This window comes from Sorex fumeus, unplaced genomic scaffold, assembly GCF_029834395.1.
Source record: "Sorex fumeus unplaced genomic scaffold, SorFum_2.1 ptg000094l, whole genome shotgun sequence".
NCBI lineage: Eukaryota > Metazoa > Chordata > Mammalia > Eulipotyphla > Soricidae > Sorex > Sorex fumeus.
Genome location: NW_026606151.1, coordinates 19,913,541 through 19,935,414, shown reverse-complemented (window position 1 = coordinate 19,935,414; position 21,874 = coordinate 19,913,541). Strand labels below are relative to the sequence as shown.

Sequence of the window (21,874 nt, the reverse complement as noted above, 5' to 3'; positions counted from 1 at the left end):
TTGTGACTAAAGACCTAGAATTCTCCCAGGTCAAAAACTTATTTAGCTCCAAGAGTATTAGAGCTTACTCCACTTTCTTATGTTAAATAACAGTAATTTACAGAAATTAGCCAAATGTAATAAACCTAGGGTCAATATACATAAAAGCTACATGATCATCTTCAAAAAAAACAGGAACAGGAAAATATATGATAAAGTTATGCGTGACTATGACTGTAAAAAAAATTTTAAACTTAAATGTATCAATAGAATATTTTGTTTTATGTTTTTTGAGGGCCACACCCAGCAATGCTCAGGAGAGACTCCTGGTTCTAACTCAGCACTTACTTCTGATGGTACTTAGGGGACCTGGTAATTGAACCTAGGACTGCCAGGTACAAGACAAACACCAAACCAGTTGTACCATGGCTCTGAGCAGTAGGATTTTATCCACTCTTGTAACCACTAGAAAGAGTCATCCACTCACTGGGTTACCAAGTTAAGAACAAGGAGTTGGAGTTTTTCCCAGGTAACCAAAATCCACTATGCACAAATACTTCCTTTGCTGGAAGAACTCAGTGTTCCTCAAATCCCTGCTGGTCTTTACCCCATGGTCTTTTTCCCATCTGATTCTCTACCTGAAAAACTGACTGCTGTAGACACATGGTGGGCTCTCTTCCCTATCTCTCCTTGCTTATTTCAGCTAACAGGAAACAGAGGAGAAGGCCCTGGGGCACAAAGCAACTGAGTAGCAGTGTGAAGGACACATGACCCTCCCATGCTGACTGGAAGGCTCTGCATTCCTCTCCCCAGTCACACTTTCCCAACCCTACAGCACCCTCTACCTGCCAATTGTGGCCCAGGACAATGATGGTTGTCTACTCACTCCTGCCTTGGGTTCTGGACTGACTACGCCTTGTTCTCTATCCTACTTCTCATCTTTATAAATAAGAAACAGTGACCAAAATACAAAGACAGTCTACAGAAGGGGAAAGGATATTCGCCTAAATACACAGTAACAACAAAGTCTTCAATGGAGACGTTACTTGGCCCGCTCGAGCAAATCGATGAGCAACGGTAGGACAGTGACAGTGACAGTGACACACCTGACAAGGGATTGATGTCAAGAATATACAAAGTACTGGTTGAACTCCACAAGAAGAAAACATCCAACCCCATTAAAAAAATGGGGCAACGGAATGAACATGAACTTTCTCAAAAGAAGAAATCCAAATGACAAAAAGGCACATGAGAAAATGCTCTCCATCGTTAATCATCAGGGAGATGCAGATCAAAACCACAATGAGATATCATCTTGCACCACAGAGATTGGCCCATATCCAAAAGAACCAATTCAACCAATAATGGAGCAGATGTGGTGAGAAAGGGACCCTCCTTCACTGCTGGTGGGATCAGCCCTGTCGGGAAACAGTATGGACTATTCTCAAAAAATTAGAAACTGAGCTCCCATTTGACCCAGCAATGCCACTACTGGGAATATACCGCAGACATGCAAAAAAGTATAGTTGAAGTGACATCTGCACTTGTTTGTTCATTGCAGCACTCTCTACAATAGCCAGAATCTGGAAAAAAACCGAGTGTCCAAGAATAGACAACTGGTTGAAGAAACTTTGGTACATCTACACAGTGGAATACTACGTAGGTGTTAGAAAAGATGAAGTCAAGAAATTTACATACAAGTGGCACTACATGGAAAGTATCATGCTAAGCAAAATGAGTCAGAAAGTGAGGGACAGGCATAGAAAGATTACATACATCTAGAGAACATAAAGTAACAAAATAGGAGACTAACACCCAAGAATAGCTGAGATAAGTACCTGGAAGTTTACTCCATAGCTTGGAAGCCAGCCTCACATGCTAGGGGAAAAGGCAGCTCACATAGAGACAGGAGCACCAAATAAAGAGTGTTGGGAGGATCCTGCCAGGACGGGAGATGCATGCTGATAGTAGACTCTAGAGTGAACATGATTGCCACTCAATGCCTCTTTTGCAAACCACAGCACCCAAAAGGAGAGAGAGAACAAAAGGGAATGCCCTGCCACAGAGGCAGGGTAGGATGGGGGGGGGGATGGGAGTGGGAGGGATACTGGGATTAGTGGTGGTGGAAAATGCGCACTGGTGGAGGGATGGGTACTCGATCATTGTATAACTGAAACCCAAGCACAAAAATTTGTAAGTCTACAACTCTACCTCATGGTCTCACTAATAAAAATAAAATAAAATAATAATCTCTTAATTATAAAGATTCTCTCCAACCAATTCTTATCATAAGTCTGACTCAAAAATGAGTTGCGTTTTAGTTGCTATTACCTAAATGATTGGGAAAAATCCAATGTGTCAATGTGAAGAGAGTTAAAAAAAATTAAATAGTGCCAGAGAGATACAATAGTGAGTAACATGCTTGCCTCTAACTGGGATGTCCCAGGTTGGATTCCCTGTACCACATATGGTTCACTGAGCACTGTCAGCATTTAACATAATGCCAGGGAGAAGCCAAAGGCAAAGGAAGTCAGGTGTCACTTCATAATTTATTTTTTTAAACACAAATAAATACATATATTTTTTAAAACTATAAAAATTGTACCATGTGCATTGCTTTCTTTGATGCTAATGCAAGGAGCTTAGAGACAAATCATTGAGAGAGTAATTCAAACCTTTTAAATATTAGAAGACTTTTTCAATCATATTATGAACATCTGTAAAATTGAATAAAAATGATCCATGCAAAAATGCACATGGTGCTAGGGAATTTTGGGGGAGGGACTCCCAAACAGGTGAAGGGGCCCAGTCATTCCAGGCCACCTGGTCCACCTGATCAGTAGAAGGTCCTAGAGTGCCATGAAGGGGAGCTTCAGTGATGGGACTACCTCTGTATTCTGAACATGAAGCATGCACTCAGCCCATTGAGATTTCTTTGTGATGCTTAGATTAGGTTTGATCCTAGAGAAAAGCATTTAAAACATCAAAAACTTTCTCTTTCCTTAAATTTTGAGTTTTATAAGAGATTACCGAAACATAGAAAATAATGATTAAAGAGAATTATAGAAAAAGAGAGCTCAGCTTTGGTATTAGTAAAACATGTTACTGGGTGAAGGTCCTTACATCACTTGCACCCCATTGCATAATAATCAGCTACCTTTATTGCATTACACTGAGAGTTAAATAAAATATTAGCAAGGGATTCTTAAATCAACATACCTTGGTGGCGCTTTAAATTTTTTCTCACACTTAAGTGAAGCTCAGAGACATTGCACACAGTATGCAGTTCCAAAGAAACATCCTCTGGTGTTTCTAGATTGATAGCCGAGACCCTAGAATAAACAGCAAAAAGAGGTTTCTTCAGTGGCTCCTTCCTTCCATGTGTCTATATCCATGCCCCTCCTCGGCCCACACTGTTTCCATAGGCACTCACCTGCTCAGGGTGTCTTTTATACCCTGTAGAGAAACAATGAACAAATGTGAGTGCAGGAACATCTGACCTTCATAAAGCTTGGTATGCAGGGAAGTTCTCTAAAAGCACTCCTTCCAGCAAAGTAAGGAAAGTGACCCCATGGCTGGGAATGGAGCCAAGGTCTCACACATACAGGGTAAATTCATTCCTGTTTAGGCACACCACTGAACCCCTAACCATAGACATTAATGGATTTCTAATAAGATGATTCCATCCTGAGTCCCTTGGGGATGCACATGACTACTTATCAACCTCTCTGCTGATTTCCTCACTGAGTTTGTGCTGAAAACACATCAACCTATGGCAATTGGAAAAGTGGTCAGAAGGATGCTCAGTGTTCTGCTTCCTTTCAATGATGTGACTTTGTTAGAGTGAGTCCATATTGGACACTGCTTATCATAAAGGCTCTGAGTACTGAGTCCATGCAAAGTCCCTGAGACTGAGATGCTTCGGTGCTGATAGCAGACACTACATGATGGACGAACAGTTGTACTATATTCATAAGTATGGTATAACCTCCAAATCTGTTAGGGAGCTAAAAATACATCTAAGCATTGGTAAAGCCAAGAGGGAGGAGTAAGGTGCTCTGTGAATCAGACAGAGTGTAAAACATAACAAAACACAGAAATGAACAAAGGATTCCATGTGTAATCCACAGTGAAGTACATAGCAGTAACCAGCAAATAGTTCTGGCCAAGTTTCCCTGTGAGGAACTTCAGAACAGTAAAGAGCTCAAGAGATGTGGCCCAAGGATGGAAGAGGGTGAGGCTGAGTTTTTGTCAGGGCCAGGGGAATAAAACAGTGAGTATGGGGATGTGGTTAAGGCAGCTCAGTTGCCTGTCTGCGATGAATACAAAGACCATACTACACTCCTGAGTGCCTCATTCTCTCCATTTCTCCACCTCCAGTCTCCTAAATCACCTCCCCCCCCCCCACACACACACATAGTGCATCTGATGCAGGGATTCTGACACAGAGCATATTTGGTGCAAGAAATAAGGAAGTATGGTTTATGGTTCCAATGTGCAGAGGTGCCTTAACTGAAGGATTTAGAGCAGGGGTCATGGTAAGTCACCCAAACTGTAAAGTTCAAGGGAAAGTGCTGTTGAGTATGGCAAAGTCTTGGTAGTGGCTGGTTGCAGCACAGACTTAGCCTTACAGATTCTCTGTGGTAATGGTGAATATATTCGAGCCTTACATTTGCTACCCGAAATGCACAAAACTAGAACTCTCACAGCACAGGAGACACAATAAAGAAGAGGAAGAAGTAAATCCAAATTAATGGGTGATGACAACCATCTAGAAAATTCCCAAGCAACCAAGAGGATTTTTGTTCATTTTCAGAGTTGAGAACTTCAAAGTGAAAATTATAAGGTTGAATGAATTAAGGAAAGCAATAGAAAATGTCTTCAATAAAGCAAGACAGAGTATTAGTCAGGGAGAATCTGAACTTAGATAAGTAAAATTAAAAGTTCTTTGGAGGTTCCAGCAACTGAGTGACAGATGTCAAAGAACAAATCAAATAAGAAAATAAGATTAAGAAAACCATCAATTAAGTAGAAGAAGAAAAAAATAAAAATTATGAAAAAATATCAGAGCTTTATGGGATAATTATAATGGAACAACAATCAAATTCAAGGAGTACTTAATGGAGCTGGAGTGATAGTAGAGTGGGTAGGATGTTTGCCTTGCACATCACCTACAATGGTTCGACCCCAGGCACACCAGGAGTGGTCCCTGAGAACGCAGCAGAATCAAGGTTTTGAGTGCCAATTTTGGCACCAAAACAAACAAGAAAAACAAAAAAGGAGAAGAAAAGGAAGGTGAGAATGGGGAACAAGTGTTTCAAGAAATTGTAGCTATCTCTCGCTCATCAAGGCCATGGTCTCCCTTGAACACTTTGATATCTCACTTGTCTCTGTATATTCTTTGCTTCTATACTCTTTCTTGAACAGATTTATCCTCTTTCTGTGCTCTCATATCTTTCCAGTAAATGTGAATAAAAACTACCTTGCATCACTGAAAAAAATAGAAAAAGAAAAGAAATTGTGGCTGATAACTACCCCATTCTGAGGACTGACTCCCACATCCAGATCCAATATATTAATGGTTCTAATAGAACTAAGGAGTTCTAAATAAAAGTAACCCAGATCAAAGAACTCTAAGACATGCTGTAATTAAAATGATAAAATCCAAACATAGAAATAGGATCTCAAGAGCACCAAGATAATAATGAAACTTGTATACAAAGAACCACCAAAAGATTCAAATGAAAACTATTGATTAGTATGGTTTGACACAAGGAACAATTTGAATGAAACAAACATCCCAACAAGAATACTCTAATTTATGTCATCATTGACTCTTGAAAGCATTAAATAAAACAAATCTAAGCTAAAGAAATTCATTGACATTTAACCAATTTATTAAACCCACTACAGGGTCTTGTTTAAAAAGCAAAGAGATCTTACTCGGAAACAGTAGATAATGAAAATATAAAATGGGGGAAAACAGAGAAACAACGGCATCTTTTATAAACACACAGTTGCCTTGATATGAAAAGATTACATAGAATCACGGTATCATAGGAGACCATCAAATTTAAGAATTGAGCTCTCATAAAATCTAGAGTTTCCAGATCTGAGGATCATTTCAAAAGAGCACAGCTACCTTAATTTACATTAATTTTAAAGGTATTTGCTTTATCTGTGTTTATTATAGTACTCCGGGAAGGAACACCCAGGCGCGGGGGCAGAGACTGCACTGTTCTCGTCCGGGATCTGGATTTTATAGTCTCTGAGTCTCGGAGTCCCTTGGAGGGGAGCGGGTTGAGCTTTCCTCCCCGCCCCGACCAGGGCTACGGCAGCCGAAGACCTCCAGGACCAGCCACCACCATGCTGAGACCACTCTCCGCACACATGAAGGTACTGGCAGAGGGACAAAGCCACGCGGGTTCCGGGGCCGAGACCTCCAAGCCTACTCGAATTGGAGTCGAGCATCTTCCACCCAGATCCTCCAAATTCCAGTAGGCGGGGGTCACACCCACCACCTGGCCCCCTGGCGCCGTGTAATCCCATCAGCGGCCAAGACTCAGAGACTATAAAATCCAGATTCCAGAACCGCGCGGCCGCATTTGCGGCCGTGCGACATCTTAACAAAACTTTTTTTTTATGACATCTTATTGTCTTATTTCTACTTTGGACAAACTTGCAGGCTATCGAATGTAGCCTGCCCACAGGGCAGAGTCTGGCAAACTCCCCGTGGCGTACCAAATATGCCAAATACCAGTAACAATGATGGGTCTCACTCTCCTAAATAGCCTTGAGTATAATCTCAGGGCTAGGATGAAAGAGACGTTACTGGGGCCTGCTCGAGGCAATCGACGAATAACAGGATGATGAAATGAAAAAAATGAAAAATGAAATTATAGTACTATTTACATTGGCCAAGAATTAGAGTCATTCCAAATATCCCAAGAACACATAGTGGATAAAGAAACTGTGGTACACATAGGGCTGGAGCGATAGCACAGCGGTAGGGCGTTCGCCTTACAAGCGGCCAACAATGAAATACTACTCAGAAATAAGAAAATTGAAATCCAACAGTTCATTCATCTCAGCTAGAACTACAGGGTGTCACGCGGCACACGGTGAGTTAAAGGGAGATGGACTCTGAACTGAGGAAGTAGGCCTCATGAGTCTTCAATATTTCATACCCTCTGTTCTCTGTAGCATGGAAATAAGACATCTCTGTTCCCTACAAGTGCTCTGACTCACCTGCAGCAGAGTCTTCGCTGAGTCCTGACATTTCTTGTCCAGTTCCAGGATGGCATTTTTTAGTTCCTCTACTTTGTTGTCCAGATGAGCTACATTGTCCTGCAGTCTGCTCAGCTTCTGCTCTTTTTCTTTCTCTAGTCTATGCATATAAAATTCCTCTTTCATGTACATGAATGTGTAAAGTCTTTTAAATTCAGAATGGATTCTTTCTTTCTCATTCTTTACTTTCTCCTACAAGGAAGAAAGGTGCTCAGAAAGTGAGTACAGACTAAATGTTCATTAATGGATAGATTCATATCCAATATGAGTCACACACAGAAACAGTTGAAACTTATTCAGTAGAAATAAATAAGGATCATTTGATGTATAGTGCATCATGGATGAGTCAGTAAGGCAGTGAGCAAAGCAAGTAACTCAGAAGCAGAAAGACAATATTATAAAACTCTACTTTTATGAAATAAGTCATATGCATAGAGACAGTTAATACCAGAAAATAGGAGGAAGAAACAATGAGGAATAGGAAGAGATTTTTAGTTTGGATGATGAACAAGTTTTTCAGGTGGATAAAGGCAATGGCTGCACAAGCATATGTACACTGTCAGAGCTTTCCACGCTAAAGGGTAATATGGTGATTTTATGTTATGCTTAGACAAATGCATGCATACACACAGACACACATGCATACACATACACATACACACACATGCATGGTTTCTCAGTTAGGGAGATGTAGCCTGAAGAGTTCTTCATGTTTCCTGCACTAGAGTTATGCCTGGGAAGCAGACAGTCACAGGTAGATGAGGTCGTCACACTTAGATATGGTTTTCTGGTAAAATTTCTTTCTTACACCAAGAAGCTGGTGTAGGTAGTATGAATAAAGTCAGAATAGAGCTTGGCCAAAGCAAATGAAATATGAGCTATAAACATAAATATGAATTTTTATTTTGAAATAAACATGTGTTCCTGTGTTTCAGATAAACTTTTCGTTCAAGAAACCCCTAAAGTTTCTTCTTGAACTTTATTGAAGTTTCCAGCTGAGATATCACAGCTGGAGTAAAGATGACCACTCTGGAAATTTCATGAGTCTCACCAGGAATAGGCCCAGTTGGCAGATTCTAATCATAAATACCAGAAATATCAACCCTGGATTCAACTAAGCACCCTAATGTGTGAGAATTTCTGAACAAAAATGAATATAGGACACAGATTTTTATCTGGATGGGAAAGTTAATATCCATTTTAACTTTCCCATTTCAGGAAGTGTTACAATGTTTAAGAAATTAATAAATGAGTAATTTTTTTATTTTTACGTGGGAGATAGGCTTAGCTTCAAGTCATGTGTTCATGAAAGATGTTTATTTATTTATTTATTTATTTTTGATTGTGACGCCACTCAAGATCCCAGACATAAAAGCAAAGGGCTATCTTTTGAGAGATCATATTTGAGATTTGCACATAAAGAATGAGGACTGAGGTCTAAAACATCAAAAAAAAAAGGCAAAATGACCCATTGGTCTGCATAATAATATTCCAGACTAATGCACTATATCAACATATTCATAAACAAATCTGTTTCCATTCATAGGGAGTCTGGTTATTTACTGAACTAGAGACCCACATACTGTAGTTGTCTACATTGTATGTTCTGTGGCAGTTCTGGTTCTCCACATTAAAAGCCTCATTAAACTGAGTTCATTGCATCTCATCAGAATGAATCTCTTTCTAAATGTCCACAAACAGTTGGTCTCTGAAGCTGGAAAGCTTGAGTGTCAGATGCTGCTCTGTGGTACATGCATCAAAATCATGCAGTTGAGGCTTTAAAACAGGGAGTTTCTTTCAAAGTCTGATAATTTGAATCCTGTCAAGGATCTTTCAAGTAGACTGCAATATTTCTACTTCTTCAACTCAGATATTGGGAATTCTAAATAATCACTATCACAAGGTTGAAGTATTTGCAGAAAAAATATAATAGATGCATAGAACTAAAGGAGTAAAGAGAAGTGGTGCTTTTTACATTACTTTTAAGAATATGGACTATTTATTGAATAATACACTTTCATAGTGCTTTCACCAAGCACAACCTACACCTACACAAGATGATGGCATATAGTTTGACCACAAGAAGCTTCAAATTCTCACCTCCCAACTACTTATTTTCTGAGTTGTATCTAGCTTCAGCTGCATATATTTGGATTTTGTTCTTTTCAATTTTGTGACTGCTTTCTGGAGCTTTACCTGTGGGAAAAATTGCGTGTTACTTCATTCAGTTGGATAAGTCTTCAAAACACATACCAGAAATCAAAGACTTTCAGATAATTACAATAATGTTGAGTATTTGGTGAGCCCTAATATGCTGAGAGAAAGCATGTGGACAATTATCAGTATAATAACACAGTTGATCTCTGTGGCACTCTGCAAAGCTGGTAAGATGTTTACCATTGTTTCTGTTATAAAAAATCAATTATTTGGACTGGCTTAAGTAAATTGTCTAAGGAAATAACATATTCTTCAATCCCATATTAGACTAAGGAAAGAGACAGCAGAAAATGCCGACTTCTTTCTCTCACCAGAGTCAAAGCAATCATCATATGTACCTTTGAATGTATGATAATTTAAATCTCTCACCAGACTTCACTCACAGGCATTTATTTCTAGATAGTTAACAACCCCTCTGCATCTTTAACTATGAACTTACCCTTTACTTGTGGATGTTATGTGAACTTCAGAAACGGATGGCTCTAATATATTTTGAGACAGATTAATCTTCTCACGTCAAAATTTGTCCTTATTAGCCAATAAAAATCATTCCATTCCCAGTCCTCCTCTGAGGTATGATTCATCCTCTCAATGATGATCAAGGTTTAAGGCCTAAATTCTAAGACCTGTGTCGTTACATACCTTTCTTTCCACACATCCTCTAGCCTAGGCATGGTGCCAAGCAAGCTTTGTTTGCTGTGTCCTTGTCATCAGTCCTGAGTATAGGACACCCTAGCTTATCTCCAACCTTTAATGACATTTCCACCACATGAAGGATACCAGGCAGACTTCAATTGTTTGTTTGCATACCTCATCATTTTCCAACAAGGGTGAGACAGTACCCTGAATGCCTAGAATGATCCATGTATATAGTACTAGCTTGAGTGTAATTGAGAGGGGGTCCTTTTCGCTTGCACTCCAAAAACGGAAAATAAATCTAATTCCAAAGGAAATTCCATTACCAGAACTTTCACCAGTGAGATTTATAAAGGATTCAAATACATCTGAATATCCTTTGAAATTATACCAATAAAGTTAAGTAAAGGCTGGAGCAATAGCACAGCGGGTAGGGCGTTTCCCTTGCAAGCAGCCAACATGGTCGACCAGAATTCGATTCCTCCGCCCCTCTCGGAGAGCCCGGCAAGCTACCGAGAGTATCTCACCTGTCCAGCAGAGCCTGGCAAGCTACCCATGATGTATTCGATATGCCAAACACAGTAACAACAAAGTCTCCAAAGGAGACGTTACTTGGCCTGCTCGAGCAAATCTATGAACAATGGGAGGACAGTGACAGTGACAGTGAAAGTTACGGAAATGATGAACTTCATGCACAATTCCTGAGTACAACAGTACTCAAATACCAAAATCATTCAAGAAGTAAACCTAAAGAAAAACTAAATCAACAGTATTGAACATAGACTTTAAAATCCTCAACAATATCTTAGCCAAGGAAATTCAATAGAGCACACTGTTAGGATCATATATCATGTACATGTTAGCTCTTAAACATATGAAAGTAAAAAAAAACACTATATCACAACAACAAAAAGATAAGATTCATACAACTGTATTTCAATTGAGACGAAGGAACCAAATGATGAGATTCAACATTCTTTTTATAAAAAAAGTGCTTAATAAAACCAGGATAGAAAAGTTATTAGAGACAACTCCTAAACTTTGTTTGCATTGACACCGTTGCAGGTGAAACCAGACTCAGGATGACATCGCTGCACCCACTCTGGGAACAGAGGCAGAATCCTCCTTTCCAGCTAGGTCCCAGTAGCCTCTACACCTGACCTGAACTATATTAGCAGGCTCACACCCAGCTTCTGGGGCACATGCCACCTATGCAACTGCACAAAAGACACGCACAGCAAATCGCACACTGCTCATAATTATAATTCTGGTCATTCAGTGATGAGAGGCATAGAAGAGAGCAATCCCCAGCCTAATAACTCAGAATCTTCCAGGGTATCTTTCTACAAAGAATACCCCTCAACTATAGAAAGAACACTAGAAAATGAATGGTAAAGGCCTGCCCAGTTCACTGAGTGGAAATAATACCCTTGAAGGCACAAAAAACAACAACCAGCTTTCTAAATCCTCAGTGACTTTAGTGACACCTTGATAAAGATGTTTAATGAGCTCAAAGAATATGTGGCACAGGTATTCGGCAAAGCCCGAGAGAGTCTAAGAATCAAGATGAGAAAACTCCTCCAATCAGAAATGGCAGGAATGAAGAGCATGGTAAGCTACATTAAAAAAACAAAAAGCCTCAACAGAAGCTCTTAAAAGTCAAATTACTGTAGCTGAGTAAAAGATCAAGGAGCTCCAAGATGAGATGGAGGAAACTGCTAATAAACAATACTGTTGAGTGTGAAAAGGAAATGAGATGTCATTTCACACCACAGAGACTAGCCCACATCCACAAGAACAAAAACAACAGGTGCTGTTGCGGATGTGGTGAGAAAGGGACCCACCTTCACTGCTGGTGGGAATGCCGACTGGTTCAACCCTTTTGGAAAACAGTACGGACGATTCTCAAAAAATTAGAAATCGAGCTCCCATTTGATCCAGCAATACCACTCCTGGGAATATATCCCAGAGAGGCAAAAATGTATAGTCAAAGTGACATCTGCACTTGTTTGTTCATTGCAGCACTCTTTAAAATAGCCAGAATCGGGAAAAAACCTGAGTGCCCGAAAACAGATGACTCGTTAAAGAAACTTTGGTACGTTTACACGATGGAGTACTATGTAGCTGTTAGAAAAGACTGAAGTCATGAAATTGACGTATAAGTGGTGCTACATGGAAAGTATCATGTTAAGTGAAATGACTCAGAATGAGAGGGATAGACATAGAAAGATTGCATTCATCTGGGGAACATAAAGTAACAAAATAGGAGACTCACACCCAAGATGGCCAAGATTAGTACCAGGAATTTTACTCCATGGCTTGGAGGCCAGCCACACATGTTAGGGGAAAAGGGAGCTCAGATAGAGAAAGGAGCACCAAATGAAGGGTGTTGGGAGGATTCTCCCAGGATGGGAGAAACTTGCTGAAAGTAGACTATAGACCAAACATAACTGCCACTCATGGCTGCCTCTTTTGCAAACCACAATACCCAAAAGGATAGATAGAACAAAAGGGAATGCCCTGCCACAGAGACAGGGTGGGATGGGGGGATGGGGGTGGGAGGGATACTGGGATCCGTGGTGGTGGGAAATGGGCACTGGTGGAGGGATGGGTATTTGATCATTGTATAATTGAAACCCAAGCACAAAAATTTGTAAGTCATGGTGTCCACTAATAAAAATTAAAAAATTTAGAAAAAAAGGAAATAATCAGTATACCAGGGCAATATAGGATGAGTACAAGAAGAACAATATATGAACCAACATAGGCACTGAAGAATAGGGTAGCAAATTTCATGAATAAACATTAGGTAAAGAAATCACTGATAAGAATTTCTCAGAGTTGAGGAATACAGGCACTGAGATCCAGGAGGCCTGATGATACCCAGTGAAAATATTCTCAACAAGGAAAGTACAAGAGACATTATCTTCAAAATGATAAAAATCACAATTAAAGACAGAATATGGAAATCAGAAAGATCAAAAAAAGCAACTTATGTACAATCGAAAGCCCTTAAGACTTGCAACAGATGTTTAAATGTCACTATGAGAAAGAAGAGAATGGAGGCACATAGAACAAAACCTCAGTGAAATGAAAATTTCCCCAAGAGTTCCCTATCCAGTTAGCTAATCACACAGATTTGAAGGAATAATAAGCGCTTTTTTGGACAGACAACAGCTTAGGGAATTTATAGCTTTGAAACCAGCTTTGTGAGAAGCTTTAAAAGAACTTCTTTTGCACCTGAAGGAATTAGGGCTGGTAGGGTGCTCACCCTGTACACAGCTGCTCTGAATCAATGTCTGGTATCCTATAAGGTCCCCTGTGAATCATCAGGAGTAAATTAGAATGGAAAATCCAGGAGTAACTCTGAGCAGGACTAGGTGTGGCCACAAAATCAAATACTTTAAAAAGATGACAAGGAGAAAACATAATGAAAGAGGTCAAGGACCTGTATAAGGTCTATTAATACATTGATCTAAGAAATAAGATGAGGTAAACAAAAAAAAATAAAGATATTTCTATATATCTATAGGAAAAATTAACATTGTTAAACGGCCACCTTACTCAAAGTAATTCAAAGATTCTATTCAATCCCTATAAAAGTTATAGTAGCTGTGTCAAAGACACCAAAAAAACTAACTAAAATGTGTAAGAATCACAAAGTACCCTGAATAGCCAAAGGAGTTCTGAGGAAAGATACATAAGAAATACTTGTTCCCAACTAAAACAATATTATAAGGCTATGATCATTAAGATTACACTATATTAGAAATAAATATGCACAGTCACATAAACTCACATAAATGGAATAAAATCAAGAACCCAGAAATAAGGTCATACATATCTGGTGACTTGTGATAAATGATAATACAGGCATATATAATAGAGAGAGGAAGGTCTCTTCAACAAATAGTGCTGGGGAAATTAGATATCCATTTACAAAACCCAAAAATGACTGCTCCTCACACCATATACATAAATTATCTGAAAATTTACTAAAAACTTAGACATAATACTGAAAGCCCTAAAATGCAAAGAGTAAAGTACAACAAAAAAATTCAAACATGGCCTCAGCATTAACTTTCAAGAGTGGATTTCAATAACTAGGGAAACAAAAACAAGCAAAAATTACTTGAAAGTATATGGAATCAAACAGAAACTTCTCCAAGGTCAAAGAAAATGTCAGTGAAACAAAAAGACATCCTATATACAAGGAGAAACTATCATAACTCCTATATCTAACGAGATGTTAATAACCAAGATTTGTAAAGAAATCATAAAATACTCCAAGTACCATTGCCAAGAAGGACTTTGAAAAGGACAGAAGTGAATACAGATTACTCTCTTTTGCTACTGTTGCAGATGCCACTCATCAGTGTTCAGAGCATTCTCCTGGTTCACCCTTCTGGTGGTGCTTGGGGAGCCGTGTGACATATCTGGGATTTGAACTGAAGTAAGAAAGGATGATGCCTTCTTTCTGTACTATCTATCTGGTACTAAAATGCAGATTACTCTACAAAAGACATAAGGATTGCTAACAGGCACCAAAAAATGTCTTGAGGAGCTAGAGGGTGGAATTGATCAGTGGATGGAGGCAAATGGAGTTCAGCATTTTTTTTTAGTGCGGATGCTGTGATAAGTCACTTTTGCAGCAAGTGAGAGAGCACATCTGAAGCATATACTACAATGAAAATAATTTTTGTCAAATAAATAAAACAGGTTTCAAACCAACTGCAGATGAGGTTATTAGGAGGCTTTCTGACCCCACACTCACCCTATAATTTTGGCATGCAACTTCAACAAGAGCAGTGACGTGTCCTTTGTGCTGTGGTGACCGCTCACAGCACCAGCAGAGGAGCTGACCATCATCTTCACAGAACTGATGGAGCTGCTCTCCATGTTCATTACACATGTTCTCAATCATTTCCTTAAAGGTTTCAATCATTTCTCTCAGCTGCTTGTTGGGCCGGAGACTACCACTTTGAAAAGGATTCCAACACTTGGGACAATTAAATGTCCCCGGAGATGATGTTTCAGAGCTTTGATTCTCAGTAAGAACCACTATGCACACGCGGCAGTAGCTGTGCCCACAGTCGATGCTCACGGGCTCAGTCATCAGCTCCAGGCAGATGGGGCAGGTAGCTTCCTCCCTCAACTTCTTGATAAATGTAGCTGAGGCCATGGCTTTCCTGGAAATGCTGCAATATTGGATCAAGAGGCAGGGATGAAGCAGTCAGAAATTTCTAGTGTCTGAGAAATGCACTCCACTAGAGTTTCTGGGCCTCCCCTGAGCTTGAAATCTCTCTGCAAGAGATATGGATTAGGATTGAGAAGTTTCGTTTTATGGAGTTGACAATGACTATGCTCGTAATCACACTTGGTCCCTTAAACTTAGTATAATTAAGCACTGTAGCACTGTCATCTTGTTGTGCATCGATTTGCTCATGCACGCACCAGTAATGTCTCCATTGTGAGACTTGTTACTGTTTTTGGCATATCGAATATGCCATGGGGAGCTTGCCAGGCTCTGCCGTGTGGGTGGATTATTCTAGGAAGCTTGCTGCGCTCTCGAGAGGGAACCTGTGTCAACCACAAGCAAGGCAAACACCCCACCCACTGTGCTGTTGCTCCAGCCCTTAGTAGAATTAAAATAAAATAAATTTAATGCTTAGTTCCTTCAACCTAACTGCTATTATTTCATATCAGTTGTTTATTATTTTCCTGAGTCTATGATGAAACGAGACCAGATAAAAGATTCTATTTCATTTCTAGAAATATTTTGGACATGGGTCTCAGGAAAATTGAGAAAAGGACAGACTTCCTCGAAAAGGTTGGAGCAAAGAAGAGAAATTCATGGAGGAATGGTGAGACTCTCATTCTTTGAAACAGTACCTCATCACTACTCGTTGATTTCCTTGTAACTGGTATTACAATAAGGTGGAATGTGTAGGATTCCTCAAGAAAAATCATGTCTGCACTGGATCATTAATTCGCAGTTCTTACTACTTACTTTCACTGTAAATAATGATAAAAGCTATGGGTTCAAAGACAAGGCCCTTAATGATAATAAGGTCAACAGACACACTGAAGAAGCTGTGTGTCCTTATCATCAGCTTCTCTGACCCATGGACAGAGAACTGATACCAGTTAAAAGGAAATCAATGCAACGAGAGGGACAATGTCTCCTTTCAGGTCACCCTTTCTGACCTGAGGGAACAAGAATTCAAAGAGCAGCCAGGAGAATGGTTGGTCCGGATGCTAGAAGAGCTCTTGGAGAATCAGGAGGTGACTCAGTCACCTCCCGAGGTTCAGGGTGACCGGAAGAGAGAATGTTGGCAGCTCTAGGATGCAGAGAGGTGTGGAGCAATGGGGATGGCCTAGTCTGTGGGTTACACTGGCAGCTGGTCTCCCTGAGTCCACCAGGGAGGTCCTCACATGTAGAGACAGGGGTACCTGGTCAGGAGCTCGACTGTCCTGCTCCCAAGGCTGCAGCTGCTTTTGATCTAGGCATGTGCTCCAATCCCACAGTGGAGAGTTGGTGGGAAGGCGAGTAAAGGAAGGATAAAGCATAACAACAAATTTTCCCTCCAACACACAGTCCTGAGATGAAAAAGTAGGATTCAACTGAAGTTAGTAGAAAGGCAATTTCTCTCTAATCATAGGGCTCTTCTCTTGGACACAGGAGAATCTCCATAGGAACTTTCATCAAAGGCCAGTTACTTCCTTTGAGGGGCTCTGTGGTCTGGGGAGAAAACTCTCCCCTCCTCTGAGCCCTGAGGGTTGACTATGGGTCCTTCAAGGGCCTCACATCCCTGAGAGGAGAAGTGGAGTCTCTTGAAAGTGAAAGCAAAAGGTGAAGAGAACAAGGAAGCAAAGTCCAGCCCTGACCCACACACACACACACACACACACACACACACACACACACACACACACAGAAAAATGCAGCCTGGACTGTCAGTACCTTCTCCACACAGCAGACAGCACAAGCTTCTTCCCTGATGTCTCCTCTGTAGCTGAGATTCACTCAGGCCTGGCAAGGAAGTTCACTGCCACTGAATTAAAAGCAGACAGGAAACCACTGGGGGGTGGGGAGGCAGAGCCCTGTAGGGTAGGGGCAGGAAATGAAAGAAGTTGCCAGTGGGTTTCCTGCTGAGTTTGCCCTCAAGTTAGGGGACAGGTACTTGAAGACCCTCTCGAACAGTAAGAGGGAGGACAAGTCATAACCGGGAAACTGTTCTTTGTCCTCAGTTTGAGTCTAAGCAGGAACCACAGCTCAGCTCCCAGACTCTGACTTCAGATCTTGGCACTTTTGCCACAAAGGACCAGGGGTATCCAGGATTCTTCCTGGTCAGCTTATCTTTGCTTCTCTAGGTCCCTGATTGTTTGAAGCAGTGCAGGAGGATGTGGGGAAGTGGGTGTGGCCATGACAGGGCTCTGGGCATCAGGCATGGGCCCACTCCAGCCCCTCCCCCTGTCTCTTCTCTCTGTCCTTCCTCCTCACTGTCCTTCTGCAGGACTCAGTGCTCAGGACAGCACAGGAACAACTAATGGACAGAGGGAGTGTTGGCAGCTGAGAGCTACCACTCTGTGCTGTGGGGAAATGCTGTAGGTCTGCTGTGGAGCCTGTAATGGATCAGCCACAGTGGGGGGCACTCCCCAAAGTACTCTGAGATGAGTCTAGTGGTGCTCAGAGGAACTATAAGTAGAGCCAGAAATTAAATTGGCATCAGCCACATATGGGATCAGAGCCTTAGCTCCTGTATACTCTTGCTTAGGTCTTTGTTCTTAGTTCTGGAAAAAAAAAGTCTTTATGTTGTTTCTCTTGTGCCTGAGCCAGAGAACATTTTCACCAATCACTTAATCACTTAACTTCCCATTAGTCGTCAAGTCTCTCGAGCGGGCGCCAGTAACATCTCCATTTGTCCCTGTCGCGTGCTAGTGTAGCCCAATGGCATCTGTTGGCTCTGGGAACATGAAGAGCCTCAAACCGATCGTTCATGATCTTGAAGAAGAAGTCTGACCATCTGGTAGGTGGGCGGCCACACGGTCTTTTGACATCCCGTGGAATCCAGTCGGTAACAGCTCTAGTACAGCGGTCGTCTTTAAATCTCATTACATGACCAGCCCATCTGATTTTTGACACCTTGGCAAATGAGACAGCGCCCCTGATTCTTTTTTTTTTAATTTTTTTTCCTTATTTATTTATTTATTTATTTATTTTTGTTTCTTTTTTTTTTACAGTTGTAGATTTACAATTTTTTGTGCTTGGGTTTCGATTATACAATGATCAGATACCCATCCCTCCACCAGTGCCCATTTTCCACCACCATGGATAATATCCCCCCACCCCCATCCCCCCATCCCCTCCTGTCTCTGTGGCAGGGCAATCCCCTGTGTTCTCTCTCTCCTTTTGAGTGTTGTGGTCTGCAAAAGAGGCATTGAGTGGCAAACATGTTCAGTCCATAGTCTACTTTCGACATGCATCTCCCCTCCTGGGAGGATCCTCCAAACACCCTTTATTTGGTGCTCCCTCCTCTATCTGAACTGCCCTTTCCTCTAGGATACCCGGCTGGCCTCTAAGTTATGGAGTAATCCTCCTGGTGCTGATCTCAGCTATTCTTGGGTATTATTCTCATACTTTGTTACTTTATATCCCCCAGATGAATGCAATCTTTCTATGTCTATCCCTCTCTTTCTGACTCATTTCGCTTAGCATGATACTTTCCATATTGTACCACTTGTATGTAAATTTCATGACTTCATCTTTTCTAACAGCTACATAGTACTCCATTGTGTAGATGTACCAAAGTTTCTTTAACCAGTCATCTGTTCTTGGGCATTCAGGTTTCTTCCAGTTTCTGGCTATTGTAAAGAGTGCTACAATGAACAAACAAGTGCAGATGTCACTTCGACTATACATTTTTGCCTCTCTGGGATATATTCCCAGGAGTGGTATTGCTGGGTCAAATGGAAGCTCAATTTCTAATTTTTTGAGAATCGTCCATACTGTTTTCCAGAAGGGCTGAACCAGTCGACATTCCCACCAACAGTGAAGGAGTGTCCCTTTCTCGCCACATCCACGCCAGCATCGGTTGCTTTTGTTCTTTTGAATGTGGGCCAGTCTCTGAGGTGTGAGATGGTATCTCATTGTGGTTTTGATCTGCATCTCCCTGATGATTAATGATGTAGAGCATTATCTCATGTGCTTTTTTGCCATTCGGATTTCTTCTTTGAGAAAGTTTCTGTTCATTTCATTACCCCATTTTTGGATGGGGTTGGATGTTTTCTTCTTGTGGAGTTTAACCAGTATTTTGTATATCCTGGAAGCGCCCCTGATTCTTGATTGTCGACGGATGTCGGAACTCCGGATTCTTTCTCTCATTTGAGTGAAACGTGATATTCCAAGCATAGTTCTTTCTATTCTTCTTTGGGAGACCTGGATAGCGTTCTCATCCTGTTTGCGTAGAGCCCAGGTCTCTGAGGCATATGTTAATGCAGGAAGAACAGTGGAATCAAAGAGATATGCCTGAAGCCGGAGGTTCTTCGTCGTCTTAGCTATTTCTTCAATGTTCTTGAAGGCGTTTCAGGCCGCTCTCTTCCTCCTGTGCAGCTCGGGTGCCAGGTCATTTGTCATGTTGACTTCTCGACCTAGGTAGACATAGCTGTTGCATTTGGAGATGGTCGTTCCGTTGAGAGCGAGTGGGGCATCAGGAATGAGGCTGTTTCTCATAAACATTGTCTCCGTAAGATTCAGCTGTAGTCCTACCTTTCCACACTCATGGTCAAAGTCGGCCACCATTTGTGCCACTTGGCTGATGTTTGGTGTTATTAAAACAATGTCATGAGCAAAGCGGTGGTGGTGTAGTTGCCGACCATCTATCTTCACTCCCATTCCTTCCCATTCCAGTTGTCGCATGATGTTCTCGAGGGTGGCACTGAAAAGTTTCGGTGAAATGGTATCACCCTGCCGAACTCCTCTCTTGACATCAATGATCACTTCTTTGTAGAATGGTGAGATTATCCATGACTTCTACTCAAATCTCTTCGATAGCCATGTCCACTTGTCGACATACCAAATTCCACAGGATGGATATGTCGTTCCCAACGTTCTCCCTTCCGAAATCCGACATGCCATTTCGTCGGTAAAGAAACAAACAGCACCCGGCCCAGACAAGTTCAGACCTGAACACCTGAAGAACCTGCCGTCAGTACTCATCAATACACTGGCTCGGGTCTTCACTCGCTACCTGTCAGAATGCAAGATTCCATCCCAATGGAAAACCAGCAGGACTGTACTACTGTTCAAGAAGGGAGACATCCATGACATTGGCAACTATCTCGCGATCTGTCTATTGTCTGTCATCTACAAGTTGTTCATTCTAGTAATCCTAAATAGGATTGGCAGAATACTAGATGAAGGACAACCCATGCAAGCAAACCGGGTTCCGCAAAGGATTCAGCACCATTGACCATATCCACACGATAACTAAGCTCATTGAGGTTTCTCGGGAATTCAAGATGCTGCTCTGTTTAATGTTCATTGATTTAAAGAAGGCCTTTGATTCTGTTGAGATGGAAGTGGTCATTGAAGCCCTAGCCAATCAGGGCACTCAAGCCCAATACATCAAGATCCTCTGTGAGCTGTATTGTGGATTCACTACCAGGATCTCACCATTCTACAAAGAAGTGATTTTCACCAATAGTGAATTCGAATTCCTCTGTCACTACAGCCTGCCAGTAGTATCCTCCCTCCAGTCTTTTTTGATATGTGACACTCTCAGTAGTGGGAGATGATATTGTGATATTGTAATATTGTTTTTGTTTTTTTTACATTTATTTATTTATTTTTATTAGTGAAACACCATGAGGTAGTTATTGACTTACAAATTTTTGTGCTTGGGTTTCAGTTATACAATGATCAAGTACCCTTCCCTCCACCAGCGCCCATCTCCACTACCATGGGTCCCAGCGTCCCTCCCACCACCCAAACCCCCATCCCACCCTGCCTCTGGGGCAGGGCATTCCATTTTGTTTTCTCTCTCTCCTTTTGGGTCCTGTGGTTTGCAAGAGAAGCATTGAGTGGCAATCATGTTTGGTCTATAGTCTACTTTCAGCATGCTTCTCCTATCCTGGGAGGATCCTCCCAACACCCTTTATTTGGTGCTCCCTTCTCTATCTGAGTTTCCTTTTCCCCTAGCACATGTGGCTGGCCTCCAAGTCATGGAGCAAAATTCCTGGTACTAACGTCGGCCAGTTCTTTGTGTTAGTCTCCTATTTTGTTACTTTATGTTCCCCAGATGAATGCAATCTTTCTGTGTCTATCCCATTCTTTCTGACTCATTTCGCTTAACATGATACTTTCCATGTTGTACCACTTGTATGGTTTTGATTTTCTTTTTGATAAAAGGTCACAAAGAACACTTTTTCCTAAGTGTGTTGGCTGACCACATGAACTCTTGAGGGGAATGTCTATTAATCATCTTCCCCTATTTTTGATGGGATGATATATTGTCTTTGTTATTGAGCTTTGTGTATTCTTTATTTATCTGGCTCTGCACTCAGGAAACCCTACTGGTGGGCTCAACGGATTACATGGGTGCAGTATATCAAACCAGTGTTGGAGACCACAGCAATAGTACATTGGTTAGAGTGCTCGCCTTGCAAATGATCAACCCAGGTTCTTTACCAGCCTACCAAATTGTTCTCTGATCATCATCCGAATATTCACCTTGAAAAATAAACAATCAAACCT

General features: G+C 41.2%; 2 protein-coding genes across 2 annotated transcripts in view; both read right to left on the bottom strand.

The window, feature by feature from the left end:
- LOC130040476 (E3 ubiquitin-protein ligase TRIM38-like) overlaps positions 1-3,303 on the bottom strand; it is a 37,117-nt gene extending 33,814 nt beyond the window's left edge. The window contains exon 1 of the mRNA XM_056132586.1: positions 3,199-3,303. The gene's annotated coding sequence lies outside the window, so the exon portion shown is untranslated. The remainder of the gene's footprint in view (positions 1-3,198) is intronic.
- LOC130040141 (E3 ubiquitin-protein ligase TRIM38-like) lies at positions 2,297-15,301 on the bottom strand. Its single transcript, XM_056132157.1, has 6 exons — positions 14,894-15,301; positions 9,367-9,462; positions 7,228-7,458; positions 3,413-3,435; positions 3,199-3,311; positions 2,297-2,310 (listed from the first exon to the last, which is right to left on the bottom strand). The coding sequence occupies exons 1-6, from the start codon at positions 15,299-15,301 to the stop codon at positions 2,297-2,299; spliced, it is 885 nt and encodes a 294-aa protein (XP_055988132.1).
- Between the last annotated feature and the right edge of the window lie 6,573 nt (positions 15,302-21,874).